The sequence below is a fragment of the Neodiprion lecontei genome, chromosome 3, assembly GCF_021901455.1.
Source record: "Neodiprion lecontei isolate iyNeoLeco1 chromosome 3, iyNeoLeco1.1, whole genome shotgun sequence".
Lineage (NCBI taxonomy): Eukaryota > Metazoa > Arthropoda > Insecta > Hymenoptera > Diprionidae > Neodiprion > Neodiprion lecontei.
In genome coordinates this window covers 32,820,864-32,838,785 of record NC_060262.1, presented here as the reverse complement: position 1 = coordinate 32,838,785, position 17,922 = coordinate 32,820,864, and the positions used below count along the sequence as shown (strand labels likewise).

Sequence of the window (17,922 nt, the reverse complement as noted above, 5' to 3'; positions counted from 1 at the left end):
AATAGAACGAACAATCTGGAATTGTAAATACAAGTGTTGTGTTTTTGCACAGACACAAGTATATTCTTGCATATATATATATATACTCATCTTGCTGTTAGCAATTACCCGTATAGTTTGTACGTGAGCAACGCAGTCCAGAATAATGCGACCTCGGCTCTTTAATGAATCGTATAATTTCAACTTTACTAATTGTATGTATGAATAAGTATTGCACGGAGAGAATTTCAACTAACACCGGCTTCGAACAAAAAAGTTTCGCTTCTTTTCATCCGGCTGCACGACCGGTTTACCTGTCTCGCTTTATAGTTATCTAATCCATCGCTTGTACTTATCTATTGCGGAAGTTTTTCAATCAAGTTCGAGGTTTGCATGAACTTTGTTATTTTTATTTCTCTTATAGATTATTGGATTCGTGAATTGATATTCACCAAGGAATTACAGATACTTCGCTAGCAGCACAGATACAAGAAAAAAAGCATTTTGAAAATTGGTAAATCTCGTGTTTCTGTCTAGTATCTCACAAAGCGGCGTAAGCGCAGTTACGTCACCATACGCAAACCCGAAAGCGAAAGCCTGCACAAACCCGAAGGATCGATCCCAATAGAGGATAGCAACTGGGAGGTTTTGGAATATCGAGGTATAGTTGTAAATCACCGGAGAATAGCCACAACTTCGAAGAATCTGTCGGAAAGTGTCGGCCGGACACAGACACCGTTGAGATTCCGAAATTGCCAAATCACCGTATCCCTTCCAAGTAGCTTGCGGACTATCTCCAAGGCAGCTTCGAACGTCACTGCAGCTTTGTGGGATGTACCAGCAACAAGGTGGCCGTAGGACCTAGCCATTCTATCTTATAAAATCATGGGTCCCTGGGTAAATGTTCAGGATCACCTTTACGAAGTTGAAAGATGCGAAGGTTTCACCCCGGACTCTGGATCCGTGTACGTAAGTTCCACCTACACTGAGAGAAAAATTTGCGCATATAGTTAAAAATCTGTATAGTTAAAATATTATAGTCGGGAAGATAATTTTTATACTAGAATTTACTCAAATTATCGTTTGGCGCACTATAAACACAATATCAATTTTACCATACACTTATAGTTGATATAGTTGATTTTGTGAACGTGGCATAAATTTTTTCAATTTTAACATTTACGTTATTGGAGAAAATAAAAACACTTGTAGCAATTTGTGTTTGAGGGATTTATTATTTATAGTTGCAAGAACATTTTAGAATTTTCACAAAATTCATTGAAATTATAACAAAATGGCTGAATTGCTCACATAAGTAGCGAACGACTCCGATCTCAAGAGCTTTTGCGGTGGCGCATCTCCTGATATCCCTATCCACCTTGTGACGGATAGAAAAAATTTTTCAGTTAAAAACATCTTTTCGGGTTGGAGTTCGTAGCTCAAATGTTAAAAAAGTTTTTTTTCCAAATATATGCAATTATGAACAAAAAATGGTTAAGAAAATTTTTAGAAAAAAATATTGAGATAGAAATTCAAAAATCCAGCCACAAACTGTAATCGATGAACAAGTTTTGAAGATTCTGTCAAAATTTTAAGTCGATCGAATCAAAATTGACCAAGAATCTGCGCCACCGGATTGACAACGTGGTCGTTCGTTACTTATGTGCATCATGCTGCCATTTTGTTATGATTTTCAATGAACAAATTCTAAAATGTTCTTAAACTAGAAATAATGAGGCCTTCAAACTCAATTTACTCTATGTGTTTTCACTTTCTTTAAAGAAAAACTCTTAAATATAGATATGATTTTAGACCGTGCAAGCTGTACTCCCCTCCCACTCCCCCCTTATACGCTTATTCAATTACCGAGTTTATCGTGAGAATATAGCGGCAAGATACGTTAACAATTTTTTCTCCACTGAACCGCCGAGTGTTTTATATACGCAGATACACCGGTGGGCAAAAAGCAATCGTAATATCCGGCACGGTCCAGTAGCTTCGGTGGGATAAAATCGGTTTGGTGAATCGACGAGTGGCTTATACAGTTCCCAATCTCCTCGGTCCTTCTAGATAACCTGATACTTGACGGAGTGGCGGGGTTCTATCAGTGTAGGATTTCTGTAGCAAATGTTACCCTGTCATTTCAACGTGACGAGCGTTCTGCAGCCTTGTGGCACGTTATTCGTGCCACGAGTGGCAAAGTATCGCAATTTTGCCTCTATTTGCCTTGCGAATACTCACCGCCTTCCTCGTGGCCGATCGAAACCATTTCCTCGCCAAATTCAAGCAGGTATTACAATATTTCACTGTCAATATCGCTGCAGGGGCAAGGCCAACGCGCTGCGTATAACTTGAAGCAATTGTTGAAATCTATATGGGACTTTCCTTTCCTGAATTGCGTTCCGTGGGGTTCGAGTTTTTATATACGACGTAATAAAGTGAGGAAAGAAAAGAAAAGAAAAAAAAAAGACAGACGATCAGGGTGAATGACGCATAGATATATCGTACCCCACCTGCGGCAGATACGATTGCGTGTTCCTAGACCTCCAGGCCTTCGAAAAACTTGTCATTTTGACGAACATAATGTAATGAACTTTGTTCTCTGTAGCAAAACATTTTTTTTAAATTAAATTACATTCAATGAATTCCTCTGTTCCCTTACCAACTGGTTGAATCAATTGCCATTACTGCGTGTTAAGTGGCCAGATAGAAGTGAGAAAATAAGTTGAAGCAACGTAGAAAATCAGAAACTGGCGGTCATGTGCTTGCCGCAGAAACGCTCGTCACTCACTGTGCAATATAAGCGATAAACTCTGCGGGGTTGAGGTAGGTAACTTTGCTCCACGCGCTACTATATAAACAATTTGGGAACGGGCATTTTAACCAAGATTCCTGCCGCCTTTCCGCGTAAGGCATTCGGGTCAAGTTTCTCGCCGAAAGAAGAAGAAAAAAGCTACGCTACGGGTGTTAATTAAATAGAGAGTTCCACCCCTGTGGTAATGGGCCTGTGAAAAATCGATACGGTCACATTTTTGACGAACCCCAATTACACCAGTTATGTGGATCAATATAACATACATGTTACACGTAGTTATACATAAGCGTCGGACATGTCAGCTCGAGGTTGTTGAGCCTGAATTATGCCCGCATGTTCGCGATCATTTCTACTTTATTCCGATTCATTTGCTTCTAGATTTTTCAGATGGTGCAGATGAGCATGGACAGGAAACTCTCGATCGCGTCTTGCGTATCGTGTATACCTAGTTGGATTTTTCGAAATTCCATTCTGATAATCGTCACGCACTGGATAATGTAAGGTGACACCGTATCCCAGCGAGCAACGATGTACGGCAGTCTACCCTGACTTGTTTCGTGTACTCCGCACGTAGGTATGGGTTGTAAAGCCAACGTCTCTGATCATTTGACTGCTTCGGAATGCTGTTGCGGTATGCAACTTTTTTTACATCCTCACCACGCTCGCGAAACTTTTAATTAGGAGAAAATATATGCTCGCTTTATTATTTTTGCATGGGAATCTTCCCGTGCGAGTTGTCTGCTCTCATGTTCCCATAATTCTCGTGGACAATGAGAAAAATTCGCGTTCATTGAGCACCGTGACCCACAGACCTCTTTGACTCAGTTCATTGTTGTAATACGCTCTGCAACTTTTCAAAATGCATTTAATAGCACAAATTAAATTTGATACTCTATGGCATTTTCTCGAATAATCGGCTTACTTTCAGTTCGAGGCTGACACACGATCAGTTTAAATATTAAAGTGCATAACTGAACAATGATCAATTAATACTTCCATTTGACATATGTTGTGCGTACTTTGTCGTTTACTGCAGCATGGAACACTCGATCAAGGTTTTATAATTCAAAGAAAAGGTTGAATGAAATTTCAACGGTAGTTGCCACACATGTACATACGGACGTACGAAGTTCACGAGAACGAAATTACTGGGATTATTCGATTAGTTAAACAGTTACAATCAATAATGATTAACGAATATGACACACAAGTTGCACACTGAATTGCCATGATCGTGGCGGAATAGGCATGTAACGGTAAAACTGCTGCAATTTCCGTGTCATGAGCGAGAAAATAAATATTCATTCATACGATCCACCTGCGGGTTGGCAATTAAGAGAAACAAAACAAGTATCAAAAAAGGAGTGAAGAAAATTAATGATCTAGCGTTTAATGGTTCTCGTGGATATATACGAGGACAGGTAATCCGGCGAAATGCTTCTCAATGGGTGGTTGTTATACGCGATCAATAAGGTCAGTTACTGCAGCCTTTGCAGCTCGACCCAATAAATTAAGCCATCAGAAGCAGCTCAAGTATAGAGCACACGTAGTAGTTGGCCATAATTGATAGGCGTAATTACAGAAGCAACATTCGTAACGCAGGAATACCCTACGCTGGAACAGAAGTCTTCTTTGCCAAGCGCTTAACGTTCGTTCTTATAATCAACAAAAATTCAATTCCGACGCATGCCGTTTTTTTCGCACTTTTGTTCATCGCAAAAATTATTTGAGAACGTTTATTAATCAGGACAAATATTTTCGGAGCAATTTTTATGGTTATGAGGAAGGAATTACGTTTTCCGTTCGAACTTACCTAAATACACGACTACCGTACACTTTTGAGAATGGAAATATAAGAACAAAAATTCAAAACGTTATCGCTCGAACTTTAATAAAATGTCGATCGAATAAAAATTGCCAACAGCGGTATCCAGGACGGCTTACCGAGTACCGGTGTAAAATTCGTGTTCGTGGCTCGCTTATCCCCAGAACTCGTTATGTTACTTACGGTCGATAAATGGAGATGCAAGGTTGATAACAAGTCTATACAGTTCATCGACTATATAATATTTGATTTCAAAAATTATAAATGAAGTAATAAAGAATTTATTTGTATAAAAAAAGGAGCATTTTGATGACAGCTCTATATACTAGATAACTTTGAGATATTCTGTTGTACTGTATTACTAGGATGCCCTGCCTTGCGCATGTATAATACATATAATAGCGCTAGTCATGCCAATGTTTTGTCAACGTACATACATACATTATAGTCATTCGCAAATTCATGATAATGCCAGAATAAATAGAACTAACTACGCTAGTTTGCTGGTAAGGTCATAATTGTAGATCCGCTTACCTAGAGTAACATGCAATCGATGAAAAACCAACGGACAATTAAATTGAAGTTGATTATGACTATTTGTTTAGATTGATCAATAACTGTACAATAAACGTAAATGAAAATCGTATACACACGTTTGCAGGGAATGTATACAAAACTTTATAAATATCAATGAAATTCATCGTAACAGTTATTAAAGTAATTAATAACTAATAAATTAATTTTTGATACCACTTTAAAATCACATTGCCGCAATCGGATTACACACTTATCACTAGAAGCGTAGTTTTTCATTGTTGGAGCAGTGGTAACTTATATCAGAGATTGAATTTCAGTGCTGAATGCAGAATTTGATGTGCAAAGAAAGACTTGTTCTTCAATATACAAAAACGTAGATTTGTTGAGCGTATGAAATGTCAATTTTCCTGGTTTTCATTCCATATTTAGATGGACATGTTGAGCTGCAGCTAACAGTTGACTTTTCTTTAGAGCCATTTTCTGTTCCTTTAATTTGAACAGTTTCTTTTGTAGCTCCAATTCGCTTTGTCGAATTGCCATTTTCTCCTTGTGTCTTCTCTCTTTATTCTGCTGTTGAGTGATAAAGTTTTTGTCCATCCTTGCTAAAAACTTTTCAAACATTACGGTTAAACAGGTCCGGAGGTCTTCAGATTCGTCAGATTCCTTGGCACTTTGAGAATTTACTGTTGCTCCAGCCAGCGGATCTTCGACGGGTTGAGGTCGATTGGCCTCAACTGTATTGTTGCAGCTATCTCCGCCTGGTTTTGGCAAGATTAACGTGAACTTATTCGAGGCACCAGGTGGTGAATAATCATTGTCATCTAAGTACATCTTTCGTTTCCTTTCATTGAATATTTCATCCAAGGCTATCTTATGCTCCCAGTGTCCATAGTGCCTCATTCTCCCAGGCTTTTTCAACTTTTCACGGTAAACTAGATTCTTGTACTTCCGTTCCAATACTCGCCATTTGTTTTCACATTTTTGGGCGCTGAAATAGAAGCCATACTTCTGCATCTCCAACGATACCATCTCAAACATTTCCCTCAGACTCTTCATTCGTGTTGTCTGACCAACCATAGAGCGGTACTTTTTGTACTGGGTAATCAGGCAGCTAGTCGCTTTGCTCGTCCACAAGTTCAGCGCGCCTACATCAGCTGTCGATGGAATAAGGTTTGAATTCTCAAATTCCGCATATCCATGTTCTACCTCTGTATACGACTGAACGGCAGGTTCCACTTTTATTTCCAGCATATCGTCATTTTCTAGGGTGAAATATCTCATGTAATTTTCATGTTTGTCATAATGTTGTAAAAAAATATACAATTGAAAAGTGGAAGGAAGAGTGATTTCTACATATTCGTCTTGTATACATCGAATGTCAGTGGTCGACAGAATTAGGCTTGAGGTTAGGTTAACCTTGTTGATTTTTGATATGATTGAATAAATTCGTAAGCATGAGTTTAAAAAAGAGCAAGAACTGCGCATAACGCTTGACTTTCAGATAACAATCTTCGGCTGTTTGTTTGCCGCTCTGGGTGTAGATTAAAATAAGTTGAAACGGAATACACAGGTAATCGACGAACCACTAGCGTCGAATGGACAGTTTCACGCTTACCGTTTTTTGAATTATGTTCGGCCATTCTCAGAGTCTAGACTTCCCTCTCGTTACGCCGGTTTCAAGCGAAATCCACATTTGCCAAGTATTGGCCTGAAACTCGGCTAGCTCGTGAAAAAACTACTGAAAACTAGTTCCAAACTGGTTCGTTGCGGAACTGGTTTTGGTTCCGTACGCACCATGGCTCGTGAGCGGTCGCCATCTTGGACGACAACGAGTTCAGCACTTCAGTGGCGATCAATCAGCGCGCGGCAAAATTGTGAAAAGAAGGTTTCAGGCGCGCACGGAAATCGTTTCAAGTAAATAAGACTTAGAGGTTTACGATTTGACGGGTGAAAAATATTGTCATGATCACGTACGGGTCGTGCGTGCCTCTCCGGTTGCAAAAAATCTGATCGCGAACTACTCAGCATTGATTTGAATGACTCTTCGTGATATATTCTACAGTATCGGCGTTACCTTTTTCGTTTTTTTTTCTTTTAAGCAGTCCACGAGGCGATATTTATGATATATTCGGTCATGTTTACGCGTGAACTGATCATGAACTGTATTTTTATAACGGTTATCCAATTGTTTGCGTTCTCGTACTGTAAATGCGGTGTCTGTGCGTAATATACAGTTTTTTTTATTGTAGCTATTACGGGATATAATGTTGCTCGCTTCCATCGATTCTGCAAACTGTAAAATTTAGTATTATTGCCGCAATTTTAATCGTCCACAGTAAACAGCATTGTGTACATATCCGTCGACGAAGCGATGCGTGACAATTTAGTGAATCCATCTCGAGGTTGTTACAGCGATATTCATGTAGCCCATGGTAATTATTTCGTATCCGCGGGACAGAAGCAACAATCAGCGGCTACGTCGATCGTGGTTAATTGCAATTTTTTCGTAGAACTATTTGAGAGAAAACGTCGATCGTCAAGCCTCGTCACGGTCGGTTCTCAAGGACTCAATTATTATTATATGCACGCAATGCCGTGTATCATTTAATCTTCTTGATCATCTGAAATTGGTTTTAAATTCAATCGTTTCTGTACGTCAATGGTGGTGTTTTACTTGTAAAATTCATTTTCATACCATTCTGTCTGATAGCATTACCAGCACTAGCTTGAACGAGTTAAAAAATATGCAATACATTTGTATTTTCGACTTGTGCCGGAAACTGTATTCTTATTAGTTACCGACGGTGCGGATTCCTCAGTCCAAAGTATACAGCCGACAACCCGTTAAAATGAGCAAAAATTGCAACCGCAAAGGTGAAGCGACATTCTCGCCTTATTTATGTTATATACTCACCTTGACAACCTTGTCAAACGGGAATTTTCGGCGAATTTTGTCACTTACATGTAAGACATTCAATTCGAGTGTCAAAATATTCTTAATGCCCGATGCGCCCCGAAAGGAAGGGTCGATTTTTTACTATACATTTACCTGAAAATGAGTCGTTTATCCGTCGACGTTAATAAAAATGACGATGTTACGATCCCGTAGCTATCTAAAGAATGTTGCGGTGCATCGACCGACATAAGTGTTGAGAATTCTGGTTTTTTAACTGTGCAGAGCGATAATTTACTTAGCTGTATGAGAAGAACGCGCGGTTTAAACTATTAACCTAACTAATTGGAGCGTATTTTGATGCGGTCTCATTACTGCGTCAAAATAATAATAGCTCCAGCAAACCAGCTACCGTGTGTATCTACCACGACCTCTGCGGGAAGAAGAGTTTACCTTGTACGTAATATTCACTGTGTCTAGACTTGTACAAAAAGTGTCAAGTTTCGAGTTAGCGCGTCTCGTACAAGACGCGTTATGGTATAATCGAGGAAACCTACGACGATTACGCACGGTACTCACTACGTTCATTGAACGTGCAAAAAGTGTCATTGGTACACATAATAATGTATAACGAGCACCTAGTATTGTGGTTTGTTTTTGAATTCCAGGTGTAACGGTAAGCTCGTGTAAACTCACGCGTATACGGCTATTGGGTAACATATAGTTATGAAATTTGTGAGGATAGAGTCGTACGCGAAACGGCGTAATCAGAACGGTATAGCCAACGTAACAAGAGCGTGGATCAAAAGTTGAAATTCACTCTTACTGGCTTACGGCAAATCGCGCATGGTTAAGCGTCGTGCGTTATCTTTAACACCACAATGCTAAGCTGAGAATGATGGATTCGACGTGAATCATCCGACTTCCGTAACAGCTGACAGGAACTTTCCCCGCATAGCGGTAAAACTCGTCAAATTTTATCGCGAGATTTAACGACCGTTATTCGGGTTCTGCACGCGATTCATTCGAACGTGATGACTAATTTTACAATAAAATACGCCGTCAATAGCACTGTGCACCAAAGATGCGGCATTTCAAATATTCCGCTTGTAATAATTTCCGCCAACGGAGAATGTGTGCAACACACGCATGACCTTGATCGTCGCGACTGAAAGTTTTTTACTTTCACTGCGGCGCGATTCGGCCAGCACGACATCGCCGCACTCGGCGTGGATTAAAATTTTCACACGTTTGTAACGGGGTCATGATTATGAATTTCGTTACACCTCTACCGTTCCCGATTCGCTACCTTATATTTACCGTTCTCAAGTGCGAAAAATTCAACCAGTCGTCCGTATCGTAATGAACGAGAAACAAAAATTCCCCCTGCAAGGGGGGATTAAAAGTCGAAAAACAGCGCAAGGATCAAGCGTCAGCATTGGATTCGGACGGTGCCCGCGCATCTGGGCGTTTCGATTTTCAAGCAGACATTCGAGATAGGTTCGAGACTCGGTTGGTTGGGAAGCCGCCGAGCGGCGAGTGCCGAGCGTGACGTCACATTGGGGGCGCGGGGCCCCAGCGAGCGACACGCAGGGCTTATCATCCGTGTCGGTGTCGGGCAGGTGTATCGGGCGAACCGGAGGAGTCGTCGACTTGTCCCGGGCGTAGTATTTATTAAATACAACAAATTGAAATAAGGCGCGGGTGAAAACCGAGGTGAGAACATCGTCGAAAGCAGGGGGGGGGGGAGATGTGCAGGATCCGGTAGTCGAGTATAAGCAGCAGGTAAGGATCGCTGAGGAGGGAGGTGCGGGAAACATGGCCTCCACAACAAGCTCGTCGACGGGTATCCAGTCGGAGAATATTCCCCAATGGAAAAAGGATCTGATACAGCGTAGACGTCAGCAGAGCAAGGTATTGGCGAGCAACGGAGCCAGCGTGAAACTTTGCACGGCTGTAATCGGCGCCGCGGGAGGGGCCGAGAGTTTTGATAACGGTTTGACGAGCGTTCTTTCGGGGCAGCACGAATGTGTAGTAGTAGGTGGTGGTGGTGGTGCAGCAGGCTGCAAGTCGGCGCAGCGAACGAGCGGCGCGGCCGCCGCGATCGACTCGCATTGCGTCGGTGTTTTCGCTCCTCACCAGCAACTGTTTCACTCGGCGGTAACTAGCGCCGCCAACGGCGGATCGTCGAACCATCAAAACCAGCAGCAGCAGCAGCACCATCATCATCGCCAGCGACACACAGTCGCGGGCAACATGCGCCTTGATACGGACGCGTTGTGTTCCGACGCGGATTATGATTTGAACGCGGTTAGCGATAAAATGGTCGACAACAAATCCGAGTCAAGAGACATCGCGGGCAAGTTGAAGTCCAGCAAGTCCGCAGACATGGAGCTGTCAAAGTTCGCAAACGACAGAACGGCCAGCGAGGACGGGGAGAGCGACAGTTCCGAGGAGCTGCAGTACGGACCGGGGATCGTGAACAGGTTGAAAAGCAAGTACCTTAACCTCACCCTCAGGGAGATGAACAAGAGCAGACCGTCGGTGCAGAATTTTCGCCGGGCCGCCAGTCTCGAGGATCTGCTCGACTGCGACGACGACGTTACCGCCGAAAAGTCCCAGAGGAAATACACAAAGAGGAACGCCGTGCCCGGTGTTTTGGCCAAGAGCGAACGGTACAGGAACGCCGATCGAGGCAACGACTCGATGAAGAGGGCTCGCAGCGTCGAGACTCTCCTCAGATACAATTCCGTGTCGGACGATTTTACTCCGCACATTGTTCCGAGCCGGTTCACCGCCGGCGTTGCGAAGAAGCACCACGAGCCGAATGATCACATAATTCTGATCGACCGAACCTCCGTGAAGATCGAAAGCAAGCTCGGAGATCCGGACAGACCGAAACCGCTCAACAAGCCTCGGAGGGTGAAACTCGTCGTCGACGAGACCGAACGGCCCCCTCCAGATCTAGTCAAAACCACAATGCGGATATTCGAGGGGTCGACGAAGAAGCTGAAACCCAAGGGCGAGGTCGCGGCCAAGGTCGCTACCTTCAAGACGATCAACGACACTTTCAAGGCCCAGAACCAGAAGAAGATTGTCATACCGAAACCCCCGCTGCAGCCGAAACCGTTTGCGAATGGTGTCAGCAACAAGCTGCCGCCTAGCTCGCCGAAGAAAAGCTTCACCGTCCCCGCCGTGCCAACCGTGGAGAGACTCGAACATCCCGATAGTAACTTCCACAACGACGGCGTTATCACCGAGCCCATTGTTCAGTCGGTTTCCTCCGTCGTCAGCAAGTTTCAACAGATAGAAAAACTCCGCTCCCCATCAGCGTCGCCGGAGCCGCTCTGCAAGTTCAAATTCTCACCGGCGGCGAGTCCCGAGCCCCCCTTTCTCGCAAAATCGAAAATAAAATCGCCACCCTCGACGCCGGAGCCCCGACCGAGAATAATATCCCCGGGAAAATCGTCCTCCCCGTTGTCTCCGAAGAAGGATATCATCCAGGATCAGAATAATTTCGCCAATTCCTCCGTAGCCTCCTCGGAGTTGGAAATTTGGAAACCGGTATCGGATCCCTCGAGAGCCGGGGCAGAAACGTCCGGTGAGCAGAGAATGGAAATTCCGCGGCCCGTTTCACCGGTCGAGAGCCTCGGCGAGCGGCGGGATGAGAGGGAGGAGGGAGAGGAGGTCGTCGATGGAGGTAAAAGCATTTCGAAAACAGCTTTGGAAAACATCGCGAAAGCCGGGACGACGATGCAGTTTAGCTTCAACGACCGGCCCGAATCGAGTTGCGGGAAAAATTACCTACCTGGTTGTGCCCGGAGATCCGTTAACGAAGCCCCCTTCAATAAGACTGACGACACTCAAGACGGAACCGCGATTCCCGGCGTGGTCGTAAGGACGCCTCCGCCGGTTCCTGACAGGAGCAAAGCCGTCGAAATCCCGGTGACCAAGTCCGAGGACAAGGTCGAACCGACGGCGAACGGCGAAGCGACGGAGGGCAAGGACGGAGCGGGCGTCGTCGCCGAGAAGACCGTCAACCGCGTCCAGGATGTGGCCAGGAGTTACCAGGGTGACGGAAAGCCGATCGGGGCGATATCCAGCCTCGGATTGCTCAAGTCAAACATCGCGACGAGCACGACGAGCACGACGTCATACCCGCAATGCAACGAAGCGAAAATGATAAAGACGCAAAAGACTGAGAGCTCCTCTCCGCCCCAGAAACAAATCGGTATAATCAGACCGTTGGTATCGACGAAGACGCAGGTGCCGCAACAGAATCTCAGCAACAGAGAGATCGAAAAGAACCTGATCAACAGGGCGAAGAGCATCGAACAGCCGACCAAAGTTGTCGTCAGTTTAAAGAGTGCCGAGGAAATTCAACCAGTGAAGAAAACTAACTCCAACAGTGGTGGTGGAGGTGTCGGTGGCAATGGTGGTAATGGTGGTAATGGTGGTGGTGGTGGACTGTGGGATACCAAGCCCTGGAACGATCAGAACAACACGATGGTATTTAATTTCATCAATCGCGAAGAGGTGCCGGATTACATCGAGAACGACGGGCTGAGGGTTAAGAGAAAACGCGTCAAGCCAAAGGTGAGGAAATCGTTTATTCTTACGCCGTTGGCGCACTTTTAACTAATCTCGACGTCGGACGTCGCTAAGTTTACTAAATTACGGAAAATAACGCGCTACGTCTAATATCATCACCTGCTATCGCGGTTCGCTGGTGTTCGAAACTGCGAAACCTGTGTTTCACACCAGAATATTAACGGATTTTGATTTTGGAACACCTAGAAAAGTCAGCGAACTACAAATACCATTTGATTGTACGGCTATACTGCAAGTACGCAATTCATCATCGTCCAACATTTTTTCCTACCGATAATACTTAATTGTGTGATCATTTATTCAAAGTAATCTGAACACTGATCTGTATGCCAAGTAGCCGTCGTGTAACGATCAAGTCACAGATTCACAGATACTTCAAATTGACAAAGGAGTGAAAGAGACCTGTGAATGTTGCTCTGTGATTCTTTTTTTCCAACTCCATCAAGGTAGATCGTCGTTTCAGCAACGGAACACGAGGAGAGATTGTTCTTCGCGATACTCGAGGACGTTTATCCGGAGACAGTGGCCTCTGCTCGAGTCTTTCACTTTCTTCGATAGAGATTGAGCCTCGTTAAAACCGTCGATGCCCGAGGGAAGTAACTATCGCGTCTTGAATTTCGAAGAAGGCTAATAATTTTTTTTCATTATTCAAAGCATGCGCGCCGTTTGTTCACTCCAGGTATACTTGCAGCGTCGCGAGTTTTCGATTTTATCAATTGACTCGCCTAATCGTTACCCGCAAAGCCTCTCGTATGATTCTCACGTTTATTGTTAGAATTAATCACGTTAGATTTCTTCCATCTAGGTATACATGCTTCATTATTCCAATGCAAGCTCACGTCTTAACGATTTTTTTAGCTTATTTCACTCTGAAAGAAATTAAAAATACATTATGAAAACGATGCGATTAATTTTTTTGACGGTCGCTGTAGAATTCAGATGGCCCAGCTTGGCATTGTTATATGCATAGAGATGTGAAATAAAGAGTCATTCGACCCTTGTGAGAAAATCCAGGTAATGCGCGCGTGTGAAGAAAACTTCGGTATTCCGGCTGGAAGGGATATTCTTTTCATTCTCGCCCCTGCATGCATTATCACTGATTCTTCACACTTATATCACTTTGCCGTATCATTATACGCATGCTGCTGTTAGAACAACCAAGGAGTACCTAATGAGAACGGGAAGAGACAGGCTGGTATTAGACAAATAGAAATCAGGAACAGAAATTCGCGTTTCGAAATCGTTACTGTAGCTAACCTCCACCACTCCTAGTGTAGCAAGAAAATCGGGTGTATGGTCGTGACCCCGGCTATTGTGAACTTCTTTTATCCCTTCCCTTCTTTTTTCGTGCACGGTATCAAGCTACATGTGCACCGGTTTTGCTCTCTGACGTCACTCTTCGAAGGGCTTCGCTCACAAGGGTCTTACGATCAGTGTCGTCGCATATACTGTAAAACTGTATACGCGGTGCGTCGTAGTAATTATAGGAACATTATATTCAAACCTCGGAGAAACTTAAGAAAAAATCGTCGGTTTTATGTAACTGTAAGAAAAATTATTTAAACATTGTGATCGTTCGTTCAATAGTCATTAGTCAAGTTGTAATACCACAGCTGTTTCAATAACGTAGTAAATTCTAACCGGATATGCCTGCGAAGATTCACCAATGCTATAGAGCTTAACCTATCTTATACTTTTTTTGCTGCTTTTTTTTTAATTCAAATTTTTTAATTGTCTTGATCATGGTACATGGTCAATATGGTCGTTTTGAAAAATTTCTAGAAGAAAAAATTGGTGCTTTCTAGAGTTACAAAATCGCAAGTTAAATCGGTGTGGTCAAGTTTCAAACTCAAATCGATCTGAAATAGAATGCCCCATACATACATATATAATATTTATATATTTGATAACGATTTTCATTCGTCCTCGGTTTTATATTCCTAGACAGAAATATTGACAAGCTGAATGTCTTAAAAACTTGAAAAATTCTTTTCATTAATACACCTCATCCTTGAATCCTGACATTAAAGTTTCCATTCCTGCTGCAACAGCATCAGAAACAGCAGCAGCAGCAGCCGGATGCCGGTGAACGAGGGAATGAAAAAGGAGCATGTTGGTATACCATACCAACGTAAAATATACGACGTCGTATACCCGGGATGATAAATATCCTGCGGAGATTCCGCAAAGTTCTTTGTAGCGAGGAGAGACGATGCGGTGTAGGAGGTATAATCGTCGGAGAGAAGAAAAGAGCGACCGAATTTACCGCTAAAAGCACGCGCGTTACCTGTTACACGACTGAACGCAGATCTCGCGTCGTGTTTTGGTGAGTAGTTTTTACAAAGGCACAAAGTATGACGGTCAAAGGGAGAGAATCCTTCATCCATCTCTCTAACAACAACAACAAAAGAGTCTGTGGTGTGGCTAACGAACCGGGAACTGGAAGGGCCTCCTCTCTTGGAGATTAAAAAATCCAATATACAGTGACTTTATTTTCGGACTTTCGCGCGCCGTGCAGATATTGAAATTTTGCCACAAATTTAGAAATCCCTAGTGAGAAGCTCACTTCAGGAGAACAGCTTTACAACGAGCGGACTAATAACGAGAGAGAGTCGACGGTCTCTGTACATGATCTATGAATCGCAGAGCATGCATGAGGAGGATCGGAGACCCGACTCAGAGACAAGAGAGTATATAATAAACTTGAAGGGAGAAAATAGCCGCTACGGACAATGGCAAGTTCGTCAGCTTCTTATTCTCTCTCTTCGAAGCTTAGCATAATGTCAACAGAAAAGGGAACAACAAGAAGCACAATGTCGGGGAGAAGAAGGAGAATTGGTACGCTAATATACGAGTCCCAGGGAGTGCGATCCGGTAAATCTAACGTCACGACCGGGTAATATGTACGAACGTATGTACCGTCGGTACCCAGGTACACACGTTATAAATAGAAGCGTCTTTTACCTCTTATCAATCACGTCTCGACGGAGTGAGGGAACTCTTTCTCGACTACACCGACATAATTCGCGTACTCTCCAATTGCTTTTTTTAAAATTATTATCATCATTGTTAACTTTTGAACGAATGGGTGAGTTTTTAAATTTTCACGGATTTGTCGCTTTTCGTTACATTATAATAATGGTAATAATTGTGTGTTATTATACTGGAATCAAGTATTATATTTTAATATTCTTTGTGTTCAGATTCATGATGTAATACAGAGACTCAAGCTAATTATAACGAGGAATACAATAAATGAACCGCTTTGTTTGCGGTTGATGGTGATAAGGAAAACAGTGCTAACCTACAGATTAAGTTTTCCGTCACTCAAGTATTCAATTGTACAAGTATATCCATAAAAAGCATCTCAAGTGGTGCAAAAACCTTGCACCAAGGACATCAAAGTGGAAACTACCAGCAAAAATTTACTTTGCAATTCTCAGAAACCACCAGACGATCAAAAATAGTACGTTCAAATGAGTACAGAGAATCAGAAAAATATATGTCACCTCTCCGTTCATTGAGTGTATTGAAATAGAGCTTAAATGAAAGCTCTTCAAACCCATGTTCTACATAAAATTCTCTCATGTCGCCGTGGATCGTGAAAGGCGGAGAAATATGTAATAACATTTTCGCCATATGGCCGCGTAGGCTTGTCTTTGCAGTGAAGAGAATTTTTTTTTTTTTTTTTTTTTTATATATCGTACAAGACTACTGTGAGTATCTTGCTTGCACAAAAATTTGTCCAATTTTTAAATAGTTGACACGACTCACAATCAGCTGAATCTCGGCTTAATCGCTTATCTGTTGGATTGAGTTTAATTTATAGACTCCCAATGATTCTACATTTTGCACGTAACGATATAATCCGCGGTAAAGCGTAACGGGCTTTCCTCTGGTCATTTGAAAAAATTTCTAATTACAACATTCTCATCCTCAATTAATGACGTCGTTAATGACTTTTTGTTCCTTTGTTACAAATATACCGAGAGTAGATACTGGTCAGGGAATTCTGGAAAACCTGGAAGAGTCGGAAAATTTATTGATGGAGGTTTAGTGGCCACCCTGATACAGCAAATTCGAAATTGCGCACGTATAATAGTAAAATTTGGCAACAATGTAATTATTATTATTGTTCTCAAAAATTTAATTTCGCATCATTAATTTCATTTCATGTGTTATTATTTGTAACAATCGGCAATTTATAGCGTTGCATTGATTCCTATAATTATTACAAGTATTTGAGAATAATATAAGGGCAGAAGCGTACAAAATTGTCTATGTAAGTGAAATGAGCGACCGGAAGGCGGGGCTTGCAACCTTCTTTCGCGTAGTGTGTAATGTATCCATAACTACAAATGCACCAAAAATAAGTACATTACTGATGAAAAGTGAAAATATATAACTACATGCGTACAAAATTACGTATTATTAGAACACCGTCTTCCGCCACATGATTCCAATATGTAACGAGCGCTATAAATGTACAATTTCGATAACGTAGGTAGGTACGGTTTATAACATATATGTGAATATGAGCGTATATAATATTGATAAACAATGAAGGCGATGCGCAAACCTTACGTTGTCAACAAACACTAAGCAATATCATGTAAATTATATTTGTTTCGAAAATAAATTTTATGCACACGTATTTCTTCGTCCAACATCGCGAATTTAAAAACAACAACGCAAAATTCCTCGGGCATGGTTAATGATGTAACGACCACGGTGCAAATCTTTGCAAAGATATGTTTATTCAAGTATGTAACCGTTATTATCGTTATAAACTCCATTTAAGCCCCGCAAACACATTATAAATATGATGCCTGTCTACCCGAGCTGCGAAATATTTCTACCTACGCGCAACCTTATGTCGCTAAATTTTTTTGTAATATGTATTTTATTTTAAAAAACTCGGGAACGAATAAAGAACGAAAAAATAAATTCTGTAATCTACAAATGATGATTGAATTGTTCGCAGTCATTTTTTTTCTTCTCACTTTCCGTTTATATTTTCTCACCGTTTCAAAGCGGAGTATAATGTAGAATAAATGAAATTGGTAGTCAGTTAGTTTGAGAGTACAACAGAGATTGGCCGAGGAAGTCCCGGTTACTGTTGCTTGTTACTGAGTGGGACATCCCACCGCAACGTCCTGTTTAACTTAACCCAGTGATAACGCCGCATCCTCTCTGGTAATTTACTTCTGATGAACAAAGATAAGCGGACATTTAACGTTGCTTCTGAATAAAACCGTGCAG

General features: G+C 42.2%; 2 protein-coding genes across 2 annotated transcripts in view; one reads left to right on the top strand and one right to left on the bottom strand.

Moving 5' to 3' along the window:
* Nucleotides 1-4,884: 4,884 nt before the first annotated feature.
* On the bottom strand, nucleotides 4,885-7,180 carry LOC107226533. The gene is made up of 2 exons (XM_015667378.2): nucleotides 6,772-7,180; nucleotides 4,885-6,418 (listed from the first exon to the last, which is right to left on the bottom strand). The coding sequence occupies exons 1-2, from the start codon at nucleotides 6,794-6,796 to the stop codon at nucleotides 5,571-5,573; spliced, it is 873 nt and encodes a 290-aa protein (XP_015522864.1). The 5' UTR covers nucleotides 6,797-7,180; the 3' UTR covers nucleotides 4,885-5,570.
* A 2,384-nt stretch (nucleotides 7,181-9,564) lies between these two features.
* Nucleotides 9,565-17,922, top strand: part of LOC107226600 — a 33,315-nt gene continuing 24,957 nt past the window's right edge. Inside the window, exon 1 of the mRNA XM_015667474.2 lies at nucleotides 9,565-12,645. Within this exon, the coding sequence (XP_015522960.2) occupies nucleotides 9,868-12,645 (2,778 nt within the window). The 5' untranslated portion in view covers nucleotides 9,565-9,867. The remainder of the gene's footprint in view (nucleotides 12,646-17,922) is intronic.